We start from the raw sequence: 20,794 nt of genomic DNA, 5'->3' as shown, positions 1-20,794 counted from the left end.
GGAGGTGGGGGAATCTGCGCTAAGATTTCTGTTTCTAAATTCAGTGTTTAAATTTGAGGTTGGCAGTAAAGAAGAAAAAACATCTGAATATGAGGGGAAAAAAGCAGGCTGCATGGGAGACACCCAGACCATTGCTGGTTTACTTTGTAGCCCCTCTGCTTTCCCTGGTCATTGTGTGTCTGGAGCTTGTTACTCTTTTTGATGCATGAAAATAGCTTCAGCCCAGCTCCCAGCATGCACATACATTGATTTACATGAAAAACTGTAGTGTTAGCCATTTCCCTACATCACTGTACAAAACCTGGCCAAAGAACGTTACTGGCAATTGCAAGGCCTTCTGCAGGCCCCTCTTGGGCAGAGAGTGCCACTTTACCTCATTTAAGATGGTGATGAGGGCCAGAGAGTACTCGATGACCTGTTGAGGGTCCCTTTGCTTCACTAAGCCCTGGAGCACGGTGTCAGTTTGATTGTAGAGCCAGTGGGAGAGGCTGGGGAACCCCTCGGGTAAGCCGATTTCCATGGAGCTGCCAAGGGAAAGAGGTATTTGGGTTAAGTGCTGACTATCGAACGGGGCTGGGGGAAGGGGGCAGAATCTGCCCTTTAGCTGGGAAGGAAGATGAGGCTGGAAGCAGGTGGTTAAACAACAAAGACAGCGTTGCTGACGCTTGCCCCGGTGCCCAGTTTGCACAAGCTGTATGTAGGAACGTCATAGACCTGAAGTCTGGTTCCTCACTGGTCCAGCCCTGTGAAGCTGCTGACACAGATGGGTGCATTGAACCCAGAGGAGAAAATCCAGGTTTAGTCTGATGGAGCAGAAAGAGCACTTAAAAACAGGGTCGGTGGGGTGGGAGGAGCTGCACTGCTTTTGGCATCGTTCCCTGTGCTCTCCACCTCGGCTAGACAAGACCTCCCTGGCTCGCAGCAGCGGGACAGCAGGTCACCCACAGCACCGCAGCTTGCTGCTGCCAACTCTCCTCTGAGGGCTCCCGACACAGAGAAAGTGATGGAGCACAGCGCACAGAGATCTTCTGAGCAAGTCACATCGTGCCTTCAAAGCAAGGTGTCACCAGGGAATGAAGGAGGTGGTCAGGAAAGCAGTAACTTACGGGAAAGTCTCCCTTTTGATGATCCACAAAGACTGGAATTCTCCATCCTGCACTTCTGTTGAGCCTGCCCTCACCTTCCTACCAACAGCCTCTTCCAGGAGGCAAACGTTCCACCCAGGATCCGCCAGGCCCTTCAGGACTGGCACCCACTGGATCCCTCAGAAAGAAATCACAGACATACACACATGGTCTAGTTCTCTAGACAGCTAAAATGACACGCTCCTGCTCTTCTCCTGCATTATGCACCCAGCTACATTGTCTTTCTTATTCCATCCCTGTAAATAGCTTAATTCCATAGGCCCATTTCTTATGGTATATTAGCATGGAGCAGCAGGTGCTCATCAAAAACTCTTTGTGTCACTAAGTGCATTCATGACACACTAAAAACTTATGAAGGATCAATGCATGTATAGCAAGGCTGTTTTGCACTTGTGGCCAGAGAATCCCTCCCTGCCCTGACAGCTAAAAGGACTCCAGTAATGCCAAATGGCAGCCGGTATCTTTTCTACTAGAAGAAAAATTACAGTACTGTAAGGAGTGTGAAAATCAACCTGTACTGAAGAAGAATATAAAAACTATTCTGATGAGTTAAAGAAAATGTCTGTTTTGCCCAGAGCTGTGCTTGGCATCAGCAGTTGGTTGTAGGTACGTGCGCAAAGAGAATGAGAAGAGCAGTGCCTTTTCCTGAGCTGTACCCTCCCAGCTCTGCTAATCTGCAGAGATTTCCTGAGCCAGAGGATTTATCTGTTTCTTGGTGTTTGATGGATTTGGTTAATTGCCTTTTTTTAAGCTGCTTTATACATTTTGCATCCAGAAAATCCTGCAGCAACATGTTCCACAGTGTAACAATTTAGTAAGTGAAAAAAACCTTTTGTTTTATTTGTTTTGGATCTTCTGATTACTGATTGATGTGCGTGTCCATTGATTTGTGTTTTACTAATAAAAAGGAATAATCACTCTGATTTACTTTTTACTCAGGAGCCTAGGCTGGACACTGGTGCTGCCAGGTTAAGCCCAGCCTGCGAGCGGTGCGTCTTACCGGTTAACGGCCACCACGGTGGCTCCCAGCTGGTCCTGCACAAGGACGGACACAGACACCATGAAGCCGCTCTCGCGAAAGCCCGGGGGCAGGAAGGCGCTGTGCTCGGCACGGCTGCCTTTGTACACGCAGAACTCGTGGTAGTGCCCGGCCCTGTGGCGGGATGCCAGGAGGATGTACACCAGCGGGCCCTCCGCGTCCTCCGTGTCTCGCCAGCCTGCAAAACAAACCCAAAGAGGGGCTCTGACAGGGGCAAGGGCATGGGGAGGGCTGCAGCCCCCATCCCGAAACGCAGCTGGTCCATGAGAGCTGGCACTGCTGGGCAGTGCCCCTTCCCTCCCCTGGAGTGTCCCACCCCCCTCAGCCCTTCAGCGGGGCATGTCCCCTTCCTGGTGTCCCCAGCAAGGGGACACCCCGCTCTGGCAGAGGGACAGGTTGTCCCCAGAGTGAGGACAGCTCAAGGACTCCACTGGGCTGGGGGGACGTCTTCAGGGCCTGCAATGTAAAGCTCGGACCCTCTTTGAATTTTTCTGATGATTAGGGGTTTCTGCCTAGGTGTTTGCCTCCTGTAACATTTAAAGGGATTTGTGAAGAGTTCATGAGCAAAACCAAAATGGGAATAACTCTTCTGGGGCTGGGAACGGCACTGACCCAAGGCCACAGCTTCTGCAGAAGCCCTGCAAAGCCTGACATTAGAGAGAGGCTCAGTGCAGCCCTCAGGCAGCCCAACATCTCAGGAACAACTGAGTCTAGTATAAAACCTGCACAGAGGTTTCCATGCAGCTTCCAGGAATTCTGGGGAGCCCTGTGGGAGCCGGGCAGCTGGGAAATGTGTTTTTTTCCTGTGAGTACCCATGAAGATGCTGGCTCTGCCAGGGCTCATGGCACTGACCATCAACCAGTGGGTTTGCATCCTGCATATCTCGCTTCAGCTTAAAAACGATCGCTAAGAGCTCAAATTCCCACCACCCCAAAGATGTATCGATTTCATAATTATTCTGGGTAGCTTAAAACATGCCAAAGTTACAACCATATCATGCTGAACACACTTCTGCTCTCCCTCAGCTTAAGCTGGGCTTTGGTGAGCAGCCCCCCCAGAATTCATCATCTCCTCTGCAGCGTGGCTTCCCAGCATTTGTGCACAGACAGCACTAATCTCTAACACTAATCATTTGGGGAAGTATGGTTTTCAGAGGCACTTATTCCTTGGCCCAAGGCTACAGGACATCAGCCAGGCCACTTTTCCAAAGCTGGACTCGTTGTTGCTGTCTCTGCAGCTGGTCAAGAAGGTAACTGCTGATGGGAACATTCAGCCCACATGGCAGAGAAGGCCCCAGTGCTTTGTCTTTTGACTCTTCCCACATATGTGTGACTCAGTTTTGGGCACTTATCTTCTTTTTCCTGCAGTGAAATAGCAGTTTCTTCCGCAAGTGCTGGCCTGGCCTGGATACCACCACTCAACTACATGAATTAGGATTAAAAAAAAGTGCCTGCCTGCTACCACGAGTTTTAGAGCACACAAAGCTGCCCAGGATCCAAGCTTTGGGGATCAGAAATGGAAAGACCAACTTCTGAACTGACCGAATCACAGAATCATCCAGGTTGGAAAAGACCTTGAAGATCCTCCAGTCCAACCATGAACCTCACACTGACTGTTCCCAACTCCACCAGATCCCTCAGCGCTGGGTCAACCCAACTCTTAAACCCCTCCAGGGATGGGGACTCCCCCCCTGCCCTGGGCAGCCCATTCCAACGCCCAACAACCCCTTCTGGAAACAAATACTTCCTAAGAGCCAGTCTGACCCTGCCCTGGCGCAGCTTGAGGCCATTCCCTCTTGTCCTGTCGCTTGTTCCTTGGTTAAAGCCCTGGCCAGCAGTGTCCTGGGGCAGGAGCTGGGGGTAAAGAAAACATCTGCACGGAGAAGGGCCGCTAGTACCACAGTGGTGATGAGAAACCTTTGCCCGTGAGGAGCAGAGAGGCTGGCAGGGCCCCGGCACCGCTGTCCCTACGCTCTCACCTGCACACTCAAAGTGCACCTTTGCCATCAGCGCCCTGAGGGGTCCTTTGGGAGACAGCCTGCAGGATCCTCCAACAGGCGGCTGGTTTGGTAGCAGATCGATGGAGGCGAATCCCTCCTCCCCTGTTGTGAGGTCTGTGATGTGAAGGGTGAAAGTATATCCCTCCCCATCCTTCAACGCCCCTTGCCTCAAGACCAGGTTCATCCCTGTGTCGCCAGTGGAGGTAGTTTTTTTGTCCAGGATGAGAGACTTGTTTTTAAAGCTGTGTGCTGCCCATCTCTGTAGAGAAAAAGAGGGGAAAGACAGGAGAGGTTTTGTTTAAATCTGAAGTTATAGCCTTAAAATGTTTTCAGATTGAGTCTCTTATAAAAAGTAACAGATTTCTAGTGGGAGTGTCTGCCAAATTTGCAGTTGATAATTCAGCTTTAGTCTTGTGTGCTACAGCAACAAGAACTGGAACCTTTCCAAAATGTCTGGTGGGAATATTTCCACTGTGAGATCTACTTTAGTCTCTGGGATTACATCACCCTCCGACAGAATATTTCATAATACAGAACACAAAACACAGGAAATAAATTAAGTCCTGGTGGAGTCTCCACGGGATACCATGTTTTATATGCTTCAAGCTGAACGTGTCCTGGATGGTTACTGCTAATAGCACAAACGTACAATTGTGATAACAAGAGGAACGGTGAGATAGCCAGCCAGAAAATGCCATGCAAGTACAGGCTGGGCTTGCTGGGAGCAATACGGACTAGCTCTCGCAACAGGACTTCCCCTTCTGAGACCTGCTTCATTCAATAGGTTGCAGAGATGCTGCATAGTGGAATCTGTAACTAGAGGAGGGCACGAGAGATTTGGGGGATAGAAGAGACCGAACTACCTCTGTTTGAGTCACCAGCATAAGGGGCAAAATGCCAATCAGCAGGGAGAAGAAAATACTCTACAGATCTCTTCTAGGAAAAAAAAAAAAAAAAGTGGCTTTTGTGTGAAACAAGCTGGTGACTCATGGGCTTGGCTTGAAAATGCTCCATAAAGGACTTGCCCTTGGGTAGGCTGATGGAGGATCAACAGGCCCCGTGTCCCGCAGCCTGCGGGCACGAGCAGGGCACAGGAAACCTCTGGACATCTCACAGGGGTCCCGTGCTTACAGGACATGGGACCCGCCTCGGAGGCTCCTCAAGCCTCTTCCACGCCACCCAGACCTGGCATGGCACGCGGGAGCCCCATGCCACTCCAGGCAAGCTCTGTGCAGGGCCTGTTTTAAACTTCTGACTCTGCAAGCCAGTCCTGCAGCCAGTCCCAGGGGCTGTGATGAAGAGACCGGTATTAGCCAGCCTTCTTCACCCCCTCAGCCAGACCCGGCCTGCCACTGCATTGATGGTCAGAGATTGTTTCCCCTCCTTGTCTCTACGGCAGTTTAGGTCCAGGACTATATTCCTCACAGAGCTCTTTCCACCCTGTCCTCTCTGACTCTCCCCTTCTCCCCAAAGTGCACCAAAGGTGAAGCAAAGACCAGCGTTGCTAATGACTTCACCCCAAGCTTGGAGTCATTGTGACAGTTCTGGCAGGTCCCCTCCAGGTAGACGTAGGAGCTCTTGCTAACTTCATAGACAGACTGAGCCTTGCAGGAAACGCACTCCAGGGACACGATAGGGACTCCCCCCCTCTTGATGAATACCTGGGGAAGCAAAAGGATCCATCAGAAGATCTGAGACAAAAATACAGACATCTAACAGGTAAGTAAACACATCCCAGCACCTGGCTCTGCAAGGAGGAATTGCTCTGCACCAGCCCAGTCTGGGCTAAGGAAACAGCAGGACAGGATTTCCAAAGGATTTCATGTCAGACTTAAGCTATATCACTTTTCTTACACTGGCCAGTTCTTCTGCCACTGATTTTCAATAACCACCCAATGCCAAGCTGGCCCAGTCCAGGTAATGCTGGACTTTATTTACACTTTTTACCAACACAAATCACTTTAAAAATGTCCCTCTGGCACCCTGTGCTGAATTCCCAGAAGTCCTGCTTGTGCTGTCGGGTGGGGATGATGCTAACTGAAGCACTTTGCTGTACTGACCATCTCAGGACAGCTGTTAGCCCCACAAAAATGGGATCTGTGTTAGAGTTTGGAAGAGAGGAGCAGTCTAACTGGGAGGAGGTAAGCCTCCATAACAGCACAGACCCAACATCTGGCGAGCACCTGCCCTGGGAAGCAACTGCAGCTCTTCTTTGTTTTCTGTGGGCCAAACTGTTGGCCCTGCCTCTGCAGCTGTGGCGTGCCTTGACCCAGTGGGGTCACAGCAGATCTGCTTGGACACGGGAGTGAGGGGCTGCGGGTCCGGTCCTTGGCTCGGGAGGTTGCTAAACAGGAAGTGTTTACAGTCCAGAGTAAGAGAGGGCTCAGGGCGAGCCAGGGAGCTGGGTTTACTAAGGATAAAAGGCAAAGGCAAAGCCAGCATGGTCCCTGCTCTGATCTACAGAGCTTGGCCTAGAACCACACGCCGGCGTTTCAGGAGCCGACCCTTGGGCTCTTGAGTGCGCTGCCTGTGCAGAGCCATCATCATTTCTGACACTACCTACGTCTCTGAGAGACAGGAAGGATGATAAAAATAGCCAGAAAACACAGCTCGCACTGTGCATCAAACACATTTTGCTCTGCAGCCTGGAAGAACCACCTTTTCAGAGAGTGGCATGCTGTGCCAGGCTTTTAGCTCGGATCTAAGCTGCACATCTCAAGACGTCTGCCACACCTTCCCTGCAAAGCACTCAGAGAGAGGAGAGCTTTAGAAGCACTGGTGGCTCAGACACAACAGCTATCGAGCTCTGACCCCTGTACTTTGTCTAAATTTCTTTAATCCCCTAGGAAATGGGGTTGTCCAGCATTTGACAGAGCCCTCTGCCCTGGCATAATGACTGTTCTGAATTCAAAGAAAGACAGTAATGAAGACATTGTTTAATATGGCAGACTTTTAAAAGAGGATAAATATTCCACAGCACTAAGCCGGAGCGCATTGAAGCTTCATTCATTCCTACAGTATTTGCAAATTTCCTGCGACACTGGAATCATTGTTTTGCGCTCATGCATGGAAACCAGATAGTACAGAATGTCCTTGAAAGACTATCAATTTAATTTTTTGCTTTTTATCCTCCAGCTTTGGTTTAAAACCCAAGCAGTAAGAGTTTCCACTTTCAGACTAACTATATCTCTAATTGCCAAATGCACCACGATGAATGTTTCTGACATAAACCATAACTGCTGTCGGACTGCAGATGCATTCAGCGTTAGGCTTAATTTGACATAAATAACATGCACTTAAAAAAATCCTCCCTTAAAAAAAATTCAGGAGAGAAGAGAGGAACTGTTGACAGTTCAATTAAGTACCAGCTCTGAGGAAGCTCCCTCTGGGCAAAAATCAGGGAAAAGCCTGGTGCTGTGACACATGAAGAGCCCGGGACTGCACATGGTGCTGGAAGAGCTGCTGACCATGGGCTCCTTCGCTGTCCTCCTGTGGCAGATCTGCAGTCACAGACTCTCAGTCCCAGGAACGGTGGCCAGTACCGTTCAGGGCTGGGTCGCTAACACAGCCTCTGCACAGAGAGGGACTAACACAAGGTCTAAAGGAAGGAAGAAACTAAAAGGACTTGGCAGGACAAGCAAAAAGTGCTGCCCAAGGCAGCATAAGATGAATAGATTATGGAAATACCAGTGATTGTTCCTGCCAACAACCTGGATGAGATCAGTTATGGAGGCCCAGCCATGCCCTAAAATCTGCTTCCCCTGCTCTCCCGTGCTGGCTGGCACACGTAGGCAGCAGCAGCTTCCACACCCGCCGCCGAACGGCCACTGCCTCTCAGATGGGGCCCAGGGATGCAGCCCGGGGAGTCACCCAGGGCTGGGCACGGTCCCGAGGCAGCAGCGCTCCCCTCTAGAAACCTCCTTGGAAAAAGGGCCATGGGCTTCCAGCTCAGCTGTGTCCAGCAACAGGCACACAAGGACAGAAAGCAACAGTTGTCTGTGGTACGTACGGTTTGATTTGTTGCCTCGGGACTCATACCCGCCTTCCTGACGGTGAGGTCGAACGTATACTCCACATCTGCTTCTAATACAGCTTTGGAAATTGTGACAATTCCTTCCTTGGCACTGAAATTCAGAGAGCACCCTGCAGCCGAGCTCTGCTTGCAAGGAGAAAAGAACTTTCAAACCCTCTTTGGTATGGGTGCACATCGGGTTAGTCCACAGCCAAAACATTCAGGTCCACACAAAGTCACTGCTACAGATCTTACTGTGCAATGCCACCGCTGGGGTGGGAGAAACGGGGTGGTGTGTGGACAATAAAGCACTTTCTCCTATTCTTCAGGTTAGTAAGCAGTACTTGGAATACTCCTCTATTTCATCTGAGCTTCAAATTCTTATTTTATAGCAATTAATTCTTCATTATATAGCTACAAACATTGCCAAACACCACAAAAAGCTCACATTAAAATCCAAAGTCTAATCCACACACACTCCGCATCTTTCTGTTTTGACGTAAAGATAGAAACTAGTGACTTTTTACAAGCAAAAAAATCCCACATTCAATCAAAAAATGCTCCTGAGGTGGATCTCTCATAAGAATTCAAAGGGCAGCTCTCCCTTGCCCTTCGATCACTGCAGGGTCTGACCATTTCAGCGTGATGACAGTGACCTGCTCTTGACCATAGTGACCATAACCTGTGGTCACTTAACTCCTCCAAAGTCTAACTAGGGGGGCCCCTGCTGAAATTAGAGACGTCAAACTGATAACAGGAGAGGGACCAGAGCCCTCAGCCCCCTGGGCTGCAATCAGCCCTCAGGTTATGGAAGCAGCTACACCCAAACCGAGAACCAGAGGCTGAGGACAAGGGAAGCAGCAACACAAATGCCTCAGCTTCCCATGCCAACACTTCTGCCGTGCACAGGGACAAGGTGCAGCACTGGGCTGCACTGCACAACTCTTCACGGCAATTTTTGTACCATAATCCTGAGCTGGGAGTCGGGGAAACCTTTGCAACCCTCCTTCCAGAGCAGTTTTATTAAAGATGTTCACAAAAGCTTTCCTCAACACCATTTCAACCCAGACACATGTTTGTAGTGGAGCTGACATGCAGTTGGAGCTCCCAAATGATCACCCTCCCTCGCTGTGCAGAACTGCTCTTACCTTGGAGGAGAACGTACAAGACCAATCGTATAACAACGGAGTCTGTTCACCGTTATCCAAGTTCGGGTCATAGGACTTCTCCCCGTCCAAGATTAAGTCCTGAGTGTTGGACCATACACGGTATGACCCCCCATCAATGATTGGGACCAGCTTACTTGGTATCACAGTTACGTTGGCAAAGATGCTTTTGGACAATGGGGTGTCTCCAAAGGAGACAATAAAGATGAAGCAATAGTTCCCAACTTCCAGGGCAAGCTTCGGTATAACTAGCTGGGGCCTGTTGACATCAACATTCGGCAGACGGATCCTGCTGGAGTTGTCCAAGTTCAAGCAGCTGGGTGCTTGGTAGATCTCCCACAGGTGCTCTGTCTGGTACTTGATGCACCCTCGGAGGTCGATCTGTGCCTCCAGGTAGTTCCTCTGGGACCGCTTCATGACTACTTGAGGGGGCAAGGCTAACTCCACCTCTGGCTCCTCACACTCCAGGACTTTGACAGTGACAGTGAGGTGGGCTATGAAGAAGCTGATGAGATTGGTGGCATTCACCTCCACCAGGTAATCCCCAGGGCTCAGGTAAGAATAGTTGGCCACTGCAACCTTGGTCATTTGAGTGGAAGAGCCATCCCCAAAGGTCCACAAGAACTCAACACTCCTGCTGCTGGGCACCACTGCTGCTTCAAACACCGCCGTCCTGTTGACAAAGGCATTGGAGGCAGTGAGGGAGACCTGGACTATTGGGTCTTGGACCTGGATGGTTCTGGTGATATTGATACCTCCCAAGTCATTGAAGGCGTTGAGGTGAATCTCGAGCAGCCCTGCAGCTTCTGGAGTGTAGGAAACACTCTCTCCTACCATAGTGATCACGGATCGACCTTGCTCTTTCTGCAGGGAGAACTGCCAGGAGAATGAGACGCGGGAACCACTCCCCACCTGGGCACTGAAGCTCTTCTCCGTGCCCGTGGGTATGCCTTCCTCACAGCAGTTCAAGAGCTGCACGTCACGGACAGCCTCCAGGACAGAGATGAGCACCTGGGCATGGGCGATGCTGATTTGGTTCTGTACCGTGACCGTTACCAAATAATCACCACTCTTGGTGAACTCATGTGTGTACTTGGACCCGTTGAGCACCACGGAGTAGTCCCCACTTATGCTCACCAAGTAACTCACAGAGGTACCTGACAACATCCTGATCACAAAGGTGACCTGTTCCCCTGGCTCCACCACCTTCTTGCTGGCAAGAACTTCCAGTCCTTGAATCCTGTCCAGTACTGAGATATTCCTGCTGGCCAGAGCCCAGCTGATGTCGTTCGACGCGTTCAGATAGACCGTATAAAACCCTGCTGTGGGGAATGTGACTGCCACGGACTGGCCAGTCAACGTGCCATTTGGCACCTCCCAGAGCCACGTCACTTCAGTCCCTTTCTGCAGCTCCCCCTCAAAGACCACCGTGGAGCCCGATGAGACATATCTACAGTCCAGTTCTGCAGTCCCTATACTCAGCCCCTCTATGACCTCCTCTACAAGGATATTAATTGTTGCATTGGTTGAATCCAGCTTGTTTTCTGCTCCGATGACAACCTCGATCACTCCAGGGCTTTGGAAGGAGTATATAATAAAGGGTTCAGAGGTAACAGGGGAGAAGCCATCTTCTAGATACCAAATATACGTGATGCCAGTGCCACTGGTTATGGTGGTACTTATGTTAACGGAGGCATTAATAGCAACTGGGTTGGGGAAGGCATAAGGCTTCAGAAGACCGATGCTTTCAATGAACTCCAGTGTCCTGTTAGCAGTTGCGCAGCCCAGCATATTAGTGGCTTTCAGATAGACAGTGTAGTTTCCAGCTTCTAGGATGCTCAAGGAGAAGGTTTTCCCAGTGAAGGTCTGCACAGCACTGCCATCCCGTTGGGCTACCCAGCTGTAAGAGATGTTTGTTCCCTCTCTCACCACCGCCTGCAAATGGAGTGTTTTGTTAGTTGGGAAATACACGTCTTCCACCAGGTCACTGCCAGCCACCTGCAGGCCTTCAATCTGCTCCAGGACGTAGACGTAGATGCTGTCCTGCAACGAGCTGATCTTGTTCTCTGCTGTCACAATGACATTGAATGTGCCCACGGACCGGAAAGTGTAGGAAATTGTGGACGAGCCTTGGATAGGAGTGCAGCGGTCACAGAGGATCCATGAGTACCGGATGGCACTGCCAGCTACAAGCGTGGCTACAAAACTGACCGAGCCATTCAACGGCACCACTGTCCTGCTGGCATTGATGGTCAGCCCATGGAGCCGACGTTTCACTGTGATGTCGATGACGGTCTCATTAAAGCTGACATCATTCCGGCCTGTCACACTAATAGTGTAATGGCCTGTGTTGTTGTAGGAGTGGGCAGCGATTTGGCCAGGCTGCATAGTGCCGTCTCCAAAGTCCCAACAGTAATTCACTTTGGTTCCATTCATGCTGGCAGAGAACAGGTAGATCTGGTTCACCTCCAAAACATTTGTCCCGTTATATTCAATCTTTGCTACCCCAACCGGTTCCTGGACTTCCACAAACGCTGTGTCATTGTTGAAAGAGACATTGTTGGAGACGGTCACGGTGACCAGGAAGATCCCCGTGTTCTTGTAGGTGTAGGTCACTTCAGTCCCACTCGATCTAGTGGACTCATTGTTCCCGAAATCCCAGCGGTAGCGGTACTGGTAGAGAGGCACGGCACTGACCTGGAAGCTGCTCTCTTCACCAAGCCTCACAAACTGCTTGGAGGGGAGAAGGGTGACATTGACTATCTCTGGCTCCACACAGACGCTGGTGAAATAGTGAGCTTTGTTAAACCTGCTTGAGAGAGTCAGGGAGAGGGGGAACGTCCCACTTCGGGTGAAGTTGTGCATCACCGCAGGGTCCCCACTGATTGTGACATTGGACGAGCCATCTCCAAAAGTCCAATCAAAGATGTATTCATCAGGATTCCCCGTCACATACGCCGTGAGCTGCACGTCCGGGTGCTCAAGGATGCAAGAAGTTGGCTCTATTTTGAGTACTTCCAGGACAAATATCCGAACAGGCACAGACTGGGAGACAGAGTTCACGGGATTCACAGCTGTCACGTTCACAGTGCAGTTGATGTCCTTTATGTACACGTGTTCCACCACCGGCACCTGCCTCCTCAGCACCGTCCCGTCCCCCATATCGAATATCCAGGTGATACTGTCCCCCGTCTGCACCGAGGCATTAATGCTCACAGATGCTCCCAGCTCTGCTGCCTCGTCTGCGGAAACACGGAGCCCAGTGATCTCTTCGAACACTTGGTAGCACTCAACTGTCTCCACACTGCTTATGGTATTGTTCGCCGTCACGGTGATGTTGTACACCCCTCTCCTGGGGTAGCTGTATGTCACTGGAGACTGGCTCGCTGTCAGCAGGGAGGACCCATCCCCGAAGTCCCAGGTGTAGACGACACCGTAAGGAGATGGCAGCGGATTGGCTCTGAAGGTGACCGGACGGCTCACAACTAAAACGTTCTCCTCTACTTCCATCTTCACATCAATCAAGTAACTGTAGATGTGCACTGGGGTCAAGTGGGTGAGGTTCTCAAATTGGTTTGACACAAGAACCATCAGGGCATATTCGCCTGCATTGGAAGACCAGAAAAAGACAGTTGTGAGGACATGCTTGTGCGACAGCTTGCTCGGTGCTGCAGAGTGCAGGGAGCATGACTGGGGGCTGCTCTGCTCCTGCACCGTGCACAGCCTGGGCTTCCCTCCTCTGCTCCATGACAAGCAGGAACTACAACCAGGCCATGCATGTGGGGACCAAATGCCAACAGAGGAGCCAGTCTGACAGATACAGAGAAAAGATTTTCTTTCTATTTGCTTACAAAACAGGCCCCCTTCCTGCTGCCCGCAGCAGGGCTCCCTACCCCTCTCCCATCAGCACGGAGCTAATCTATCTGCTGAGACTGCCCAAAAAGGGGACTGTGCGTGGTGGTCTTGCTTCTTACAGTGCGGACAAACTTCTAGAAACAGAGCTACAGAGGATGGTGATCGCTGGAGACATCCAGTCACTCTGGCTCTTTGCTCAGGAACGAGGTAACGACTTTCAAGCCATTGTTTTATTTGAAGGTGCCCTGTAACCCCCACGCAACAAAAAAGCCCAAGCCCCTTCTTCCCCAAAGAACTGTCCTGAGCATACCTGGGTCTTGATAGACGTGTGAAACATTGTGCTCAATTACAACCTCATGGACACTGGGATCAGGAACAAGGAAAGACTTGTTGTAGGGAGGTTTGAACAGGTATGTCTCCTGGACACCATCTCCAAAATCCCACCTGGAGAAACATGCAAACCACGTTACACTGCACAACAGGAGAACCACGGAAATCCCAGAGGAAGCCTAGCCTGGCCTAGGGCTGTCTTTCAGGCTGGGGTTTCCAGGAAAACCATAGGAAGAATAATGTCAAGTATCAAAGCTGTAGCTGTGCCCAGTGCTGTAGAATTCTCTCTGTGCGAGGAGTACAGACTGGGAAGAAGAGGAGGAACCCAATATTAAAGCACTGCTGCAATCCTTTAAAAGAAAAGTCTTTCAGCCTGAACTTCAGGTCCCAGCCAGTGTGACTGAACCACACTTGCAGGGATTTCAAATTAACTAGACAGCAGCTGAGAAATGGGCCATTGGACATCAGCTGGCCCTGGGAAGAGAAATAGTGCAGGCAGGACTGGTAAGCTACGCACAGTAAGATCCTAAGTTCGGGCAACTTGCAAAAGACTCACAGGAACATAGCATCCACAGCTGAATCGACCTGAACTCTTGCCGTAAGCTCCACGGTGCTGTTCTGAGGGAGGACCGGCAGGACACCCAACACAGTCAGGTTCTTCATCTTATTCATCATCTCCACCGTGACATTGTAATTGACTGTAAAGTTACTGACGTGGTTGGAGGCGGTGAGCTGGGAAGGACAGTGGGACAAAGAATGCATTTGGGATCACCTTGCTGTGCTGCCCTCTCCTCGAGGGGGGCTTCACTGTGCTACAAGGTCCCACAGGCAGGAGCAGGTTAGGCCAGAGAAGAGCAGCCTGTCAGACAGGGAGGCGGGGGCAATAGCCACAATGGCACTGGAAAGCAGCACAGACTGGAAGGTCACCCCCCTGGCGAAGCCAGCTCTCGCTGGAGCCATCACACTTCCACTGCTAATGTCAGTCCAGGGGAGGGCTGGTTCTACAGCAAGAGGATGAGGAGAAGAGCTTCTCATCTGAGACTCCTCTGGCTCTGAACTTGCCAGTTACCCCCTTGCCTGCACCGATGTGCCCCGCACACTGTCACCAGACTCCTGCTGCCACCAAGGGGACAAGAGCCACCCAGTTTCCTGAGGACAGAGGCAGATGAGTGGCCCCAAGCACAGAGAGTGGGGATGGGAGAGACTCAGAAATCAAGCACACCAAGTGCAGCTCCAGCAGTCTGGGTGGAGTGGGCACAGAGAGGGAGAGCAAAGTTGGGCAGATGAAGGAAAGGGAGAATGGACAGGTAGGAGACTGAAGAGACATGACAGAAGTAGAGCAGGATCCTCAAGATTACTAAGCATGTAACACTGACATGGCACCTAATGACGACGCATCCTGACACCACCTGCAGGAGAGCTGAGCTCCTGGCAGAAGAGATCCTTCAAACCCAGTTAAATAGAGACCTCCCGCCCCACAGCTGAAAGCTCTTTGTGTCTAGGCTTCTGTGGATGTGTTACACTGAACCCAGTGGGCCCCAGGCTAATGCCACCTTGTCAACTCTGTAAGTAAAAGCAATCCAGGCTTGTCAGCACAGTGCTTCACCCAGCAAATTAGTGTTCCTCAGCACAGTGCTGCCCCAAGCAAATTAGTGCTCGTGCACCCTCAGAGCTAGGGCTGGAGTCTCGTCAGGAAGCGAGCAGTTACCCTGCGAACGGATCAAGCAGCTTGGAGGCAGACCAGGACTCTGCACAGCAGTACATGGCATGATGCAGGAAGACGTTCTGGTCAGAGGTGAACTCCTCTTCCACAACAGATACCTCCCTCTGCCCAGACTCTCTGCTCTATCCTTCTTCTGGGGTCACAACAAAACCCACTGTTCCAGGCTGCACCAGTAGGAAGAGAATGGGACAGAGAGCGGAAGAGCTTGTGGCAGAAGCTCTGTCCTCCCTGTGAAAGTCTGAATGTTTGCGTCCTGCCTCTGCCTGCTTCTGACTCCACATCTCCTGCCTGCCAAAGCAGCGGCCAGCACCCTGCAGTGCGGCTCCCTGCCTCCTTCCTGCTGGGGAGCAGTGAGGACAGACACGCTCCATGAACAGAAAGGAGAACATGGAGAACAGAAGCGAAAGTAACAGCGAGGAAGACAGAGAAGCCAGCTGTAAAGGAAAGAACTTACTACTTGCATTTGCGAGAGCAGCTCAGTGAGGAATAGCAGACGAGCTCGTTAGGAGCAGAGTGAAAACCTCCTCAACTCAACTCTGCCCTCTCCTCTCCCTGCTGCTTTATCTGCTTCCTTTGTGGGATGAAATGGAAACCCAGGATTAAAATGGTATCATGGGAAAGGCCTTGGCTTACCGAAAGCTTGTACACAGCTGGGCTTTGGTAGATAACATTGAAGACAACATTGTAAAAAGTGAAAGATGGCTTATCATCTACTGTCCATCGGAAAGTCACATCTGACCCAGCTTCCATCACAGGGACGTAGCTCTGAAAGGCATGAGGACATTTTATACTAGTGCAAGAGAAAAGCACGCACAGCACTTCCCAGGAGATCTCCAGTTGAACTGGAGAGGGAGCGGAGCCAGACTGGGAGGCGTCACACACCTGTAAGACACAGAGGTCTTGCAAGATCATCTGGGGCTTTGCTGCTGACAGAGAAATGCAGACCCTGACTCCGTAAATCAAGAGCAGAGCAGGGAGCAGAACCCACGCTGCCTGCTCCCACACCCTCGGGCTCTGCTCTTGTCATCAGCTCTCTTTCTTGCTGGCTAAAAAACTTTCCGATATCTTTGCAGAAAAAACTCAGTTTTAGCTACACCTGTAAGCTGAGTCTCTGACCTTCATCTATTGATGGTGCCTGACCCAAAGGCCTGACCTGCTCTGGACAGGGTGGGCTCCCTCCTCACTCCTACAGTGCCTCCTGAGCAGACCATGGCAGCCAGGAAGGGCGAGACCAACAGGCATTGCAGGCACAGGGTTCTGCTGGAAGCAGCCAGAGTTGAACAGAGCATTTCACAGATACTGATGGGCAGTTATTGAGCAGGTTCCTGGGGCTTGGCTGTAGCTCTGGGAACAGGGGATTTGAGAAAAAAAAAGACTGCAAACACCAGAGTAACTCCAAGACTTGGATGGATGGATGAAACATTTTTATAGCTTCAGCCAGCTGATATAAGGATTTAGTAGAGCAAACCTAAACAAGGAATAACTACCCTGACAAGTCAAAAGATGGTAAATACTGGCCTTTCAAAATGCTTCAAATTTTCTGTACAACCGGAAAGCCAGTATTCCCCTACCAGGAGATGCTGCCTTACCTCTGAGGGAATTAAAGAGAAGGCACAGCTGAGCTGCCTTCCTGCTGGAGAGCCCCAGTGCTTTCTGCCACATGCCTGTGTCTGCAGCAGCGCTGGCTGCATGGCCTGGGAGCCGGCGCTTAGCAGCAAGCAGTGCTACACCCGGCCCCAGCCCTCCTCGTGAGCCAAACACACACCCTTAGCAAGGCTAAACCCTCTACCCACGAATTAAAAGCAGTGGTAATCACTCACCACTCGTGTATTTAGCAGGACTCTGCTCTCGGGGTCAGGGGTGGCCCGCAGCCCGCGGATGGGCTCCTCCACTTTCACCATGACGGTGATGTTCTGGGAGCTCACGGCGTTGTCCACAACAAGCACGTGGGTGCTCGCCCCCTCCCTGAGGCCGCTCAGGCTGACCACAGCAAACCAGGTGTCGTTGGTCTCCCTGGCACAGTCAGTCGTCAGCGGCGCAACAGCCGCTGGGCAGGACCCCTCGAAGGGGAAGGTGTGGTTGTCCCCCAGCCAGCTAGCTGTCGCATTCACCCCCGAGGAGATTTTGACAACCAGGGTGGTGTGGTTGGATGGTAGGTACACCCTGCCGCCCTGAGGAGCAGGGTGGATCACCCGCAGGCCTGACACCCAGGAGGTCACCCAGAAACTGCAAGATAGATTGGTGCTGAAGAACCCGTTGTCCACACTGGCTCTGACCGTGTAGCGGCCTGGATGCTCCAGCCCTGCATTGTGGGGGCTGATCACCGGGACCAGTTGTTCCTCGGCGTAGCGAACTCGGAGAGAGCAAACGGTGTTGTTTATCCAGGTGGCACCGATGGAGCCATCAGACAGACCCAGTGCCCACTCTGAGGAGTTCATGATTAAGACGTTGGTTCTGTAAGGAGATGTGGTACTTGGCTGGCACTGGAGGAGTAAGCCCAAGCCTGCGTTGTGCTGGATACTGAAGACATCCTCAGCCCTGACAAAAATATTTTCTTTTCTGAATGTGACCTGCAGAGAGAGGAGACATTTTTGGGTTAATGCCTCAAGTTAAGAGCACTCGGTACCCAACTCTTGCCTGGGTAAGAGAGCTGGATTTCCTGCCAAGTGGAAACCAACAGAAAAGCCACAGATCCAAACACAGCATGGGGAGACATTTCACCACTCCTTGGCCACTCTGAATCACATGTGCTAACACAGAAGTCAGCTTCGTGCTCTGTCTCTGCTCCGTAAGTGCGATGGGAACAGCCCAGCACACCTGCAGGGCCTTCTGACCCACTGTGCTACTGCAGCAGGTTACTGCAGGGAGTCCGGGGCACAGCGTGGGGACGACAGAAAGTGGTGGCCTGTGTGACACTGGGCAAGTCATTTCCTTTGAATGGACTTTAGTGTCTCCATCTGCACATTGGGAACAAGTCCATATTAACCCAAAGAACTCAAAACAAAGAAAACTGCCCCACCTACTCACTGGTTACAACAGCTAATAAACACTGACCAGATACTGGGAAGAAGGGCCAGCTGGTATTGTAAAGAGAAATTCCTCAATGAGTTCATAGCTGAGCTGGCTTTCATTGTGCTGAGGGGAAACGGGGGTAGGGCTGCTGGCAAGGGAACTGTTGGCACACTTGGTCGCGTTGCAGCAGTTGTTCAGTGACGAGCACAAATTAGTCAAATGACACCACTCGAAACCAGGAGGACATTCAAGTAGCGTCCAGTTCCCATCATCCTGAGCAGTGGGGAATGGTTCTGTAGCATTTTTTCCCTCCTGGTAGTCTGGAAGAAGTGAAAGGGAAAGCAACAATCACTATTCTGACAAGTAACCCTTCTAGTGCACTTCTTTGCTCCAAATTCACCATTTTTTTTCACTTTGATGATGGCTCCACTCTTAGCAAAAGCTGCAACTGCAACACATCCTGGTGCTACATAAGACAAGTGTCCTGCTTACTGGAAAATTTCACAAAGGCACGAAGATCATTAAAAACAAAGTTAGTCTCTTTTCCTGTGAGAATGCACCAATTTGCAATCTAAAAGAGATCTATGTTCAAGCGAAAGTGAGTCCAACCAAAGGCAGAGCTGTCTTTGACACTGAAAACACATTAAGCAACTTTTCTTAAGTTAATGTTTCTGTGTCAAAGTATCAGGTTTTCAGTGTCAAAAAATATCCTTTTGTAACCAGCCAACCCTATGGCTACAGCAAACATTCTGCTGCAAAATTAATTGTTGCCAAAACTGACTATTGAGCTGTTGTACAAGGCAGAAAAGGCTTATTAGATTATCTCATCCATCAGGAAAAAATGGGCTCAGAAAAATGTTCTTCCTCTTTAACCTGTGGGGCCAGATGGACCAGAACACATTCCCATTTTAATGTCATGTCTTCCCAAAGTACAAAAGCACAGCTCAGATTAATTCCCTTCTAGACACGTTCCTTACACTCACATTTTCTTCATGCATTGAGACACGTTTCTCCCTCTATTACTTTCTCCAGGACAACCACTTCTCCAAGGCAACCTCAGGCTGTCCAACCACACCTGCAGATTTTGCACTTTAGTCTCCTCAAAAAATGAGAACCAAGTCTCTGAGCCTTTAAGGCTTCAAAGCTCCTGCTCTGAAGACAGAAGGGCCACAAGAAGGCCACACACCCTCAGTCTGATGTGGCCCTGATAGCGTCAGCTCCAACAATACCACAAGCGTTGAGAGGAGATGCCTCACCTTCTCCGTCTACCGGTCTATGCACCTGGAACCTCACTTGAACGGGTTGATGCAGTTCCTGTGTCACAAACTCCAGGGCAGTCAAATATCCCTCGTGCCTGAACGCCAGCTCAGGGAACACCATCACCTGCAAAGCAAACAAGGCTCTCACCTGCCCGTGTCTCCCTGGGCTCCCTCGCAGCAGCGGGATGCCAAACCCTTCTTACCTCCACAGCTTGCCACGGAGCTGACAGCACATCTTCTGTCACATTTTTCACAGCCTCATGTGTGTGAAACTCAGGGTCCCCCACAAAGAAGTTTTTGGCATTTAAGAGAACTCCTGTTTACAAAGGAACATGTTTGAACAAAGCCCGTGAGACTCAGCAAGGCCTGAAGCTATTCCCCCCACCCTGCTCCTGCTTGCTCACACCGCGCAGCAAAGCTGTAGTAGGGCTTGGACCAGTCAGGAATCTGTAACTTCAGCTTTACTGGAGAAGCAGTTGCTGTAATCCTGTAGTTTCCTTTGTCTTCTTACAGATGTTTTGACTTCTTTCTCACCCTGCACAACTAATGTTTGCATCTGCAATTCTCAGCAACTTTGACTTCTAGGAACTCTGCAAATACTTCTCCCTTCCAACACCCCATGATTTGCTTCACACTTCTGAGCATGAGGTGCACTCCCCACCCTCCCTGTCTCCCTGGACTTGGGAAAAGTGGCCAGGACCAGCCAGTTTCCACCAGTGGCAATGCCTCTGGCTCACTCACAGCCAGGTCAGGCTCTGGAGACTGAGCACAACCAGGGCCACTGGGCTCTCTGCCTAGCGATGGCTTTTCCATCTTACCTAAACCTTCTCCCATATTTCATCTCCTTTCTGCTTCTCTTTCTTACTCCCCACACTGCTTTGGGAGATTTGGGAAGCTGCATAAGCAGAAACCTGCACAGCATACACCACATAAAAGCTCACCTAATGATCTCCAAAGCCCAATAGTCTTTTAAGTCACAAGACTCCAACATCTCACAAACTACGAGGTGCCACAGAAGGCCAGCGAGAGTCACCAAGGCAGCACCATGGCCTCAGATCCTGGCAGCAGCACAGACTGCTTAAGGAAGAGAGAAAAGCTACTTCCACAGCTCTGCCTCGGAGCTTTGCTCCTCTCTCTATTTCTATTGATAGCAAAGATTGGAGCGGGCCAAATTTTTCCCTTTGGGCTGAGGTCAGATTTCTGAAAGTTTATCAGTCAAGCCTCTCTTGGGAATACTGTGGTTGCTGCCAGTC

At 50.8% G+C, this 20,794-nt stretch overlaps 1 protein-coding gene across 1 annotated transcript in view; it reads right to left on the bottom strand.

The window, feature by feature from the left end:
• PKD1 (polycystin 1, transient receptor potential channel interacting) overlaps positions 1–20,794 on the bottom strand; it is a 99,022-nt gene that overhangs the window by 27,793 nt on the left and 50,435 nt on the right. The window contains exons 8-20 of the mRNA XM_074840957.1: positions 19,745–19,857; positions 19,539–19,665; positions 18,325–18,602; positions 17,091–17,840; positions 15,904–16,035; positions 14,104–14,279; positions 13,528–13,661; positions 9,345–12,967; positions 8,194–8,340; positions 5,702–5,845; positions 4,164–4,443; positions 2,146–2,362; positions 374–524 (exon numbers count right to left, since the gene is read on the bottom strand). Of these exons, the coding sequence (XP_074697058.1) occupies positions 374–524; positions 2,146–2,362; positions 4,164–4,443; positions 5,702–5,845; positions 8,194–8,340; positions 9,345–12,967; positions 13,528–13,661; positions 14,104–14,279; positions 15,904–16,035; positions 17,091–17,840; positions 18,325–18,602; positions 19,539–19,665; positions 19,745–19,857 (6,272 nt within the window). The remainder of the gene's footprint in view (positions 1–373; positions 525–2,145; positions 2,363–4,163; positions 4,444–5,701; positions 5,846–8,193; positions 8,341–9,344; positions 12,968–13,527; positions 13,662–14,103; positions 14,280–15,903; positions 16,036–17,090; positions 17,841–18,324; positions 18,603–19,538; positions 19,666–19,744; positions 19,858–20,794) is intronic.

The sequence above is a fragment of the Strix aluco genome, chromosome 15 (assembly GCF_031877795.1).
Source record: "Strix aluco isolate bStrAlu1 chromosome 15, bStrAlu1.hap1, whole genome shotgun sequence".
In the NCBI taxonomy this organism is placed as follows: Eukaryota; Metazoa; Chordata; class Aves; order Strigiformes; family Strigidae; genus Strix; species Strix aluco.
Note: the sequence above shows the minus strand (reverse complement) of the source record. Positions and strands in the feature narration are given on the sequence as shown.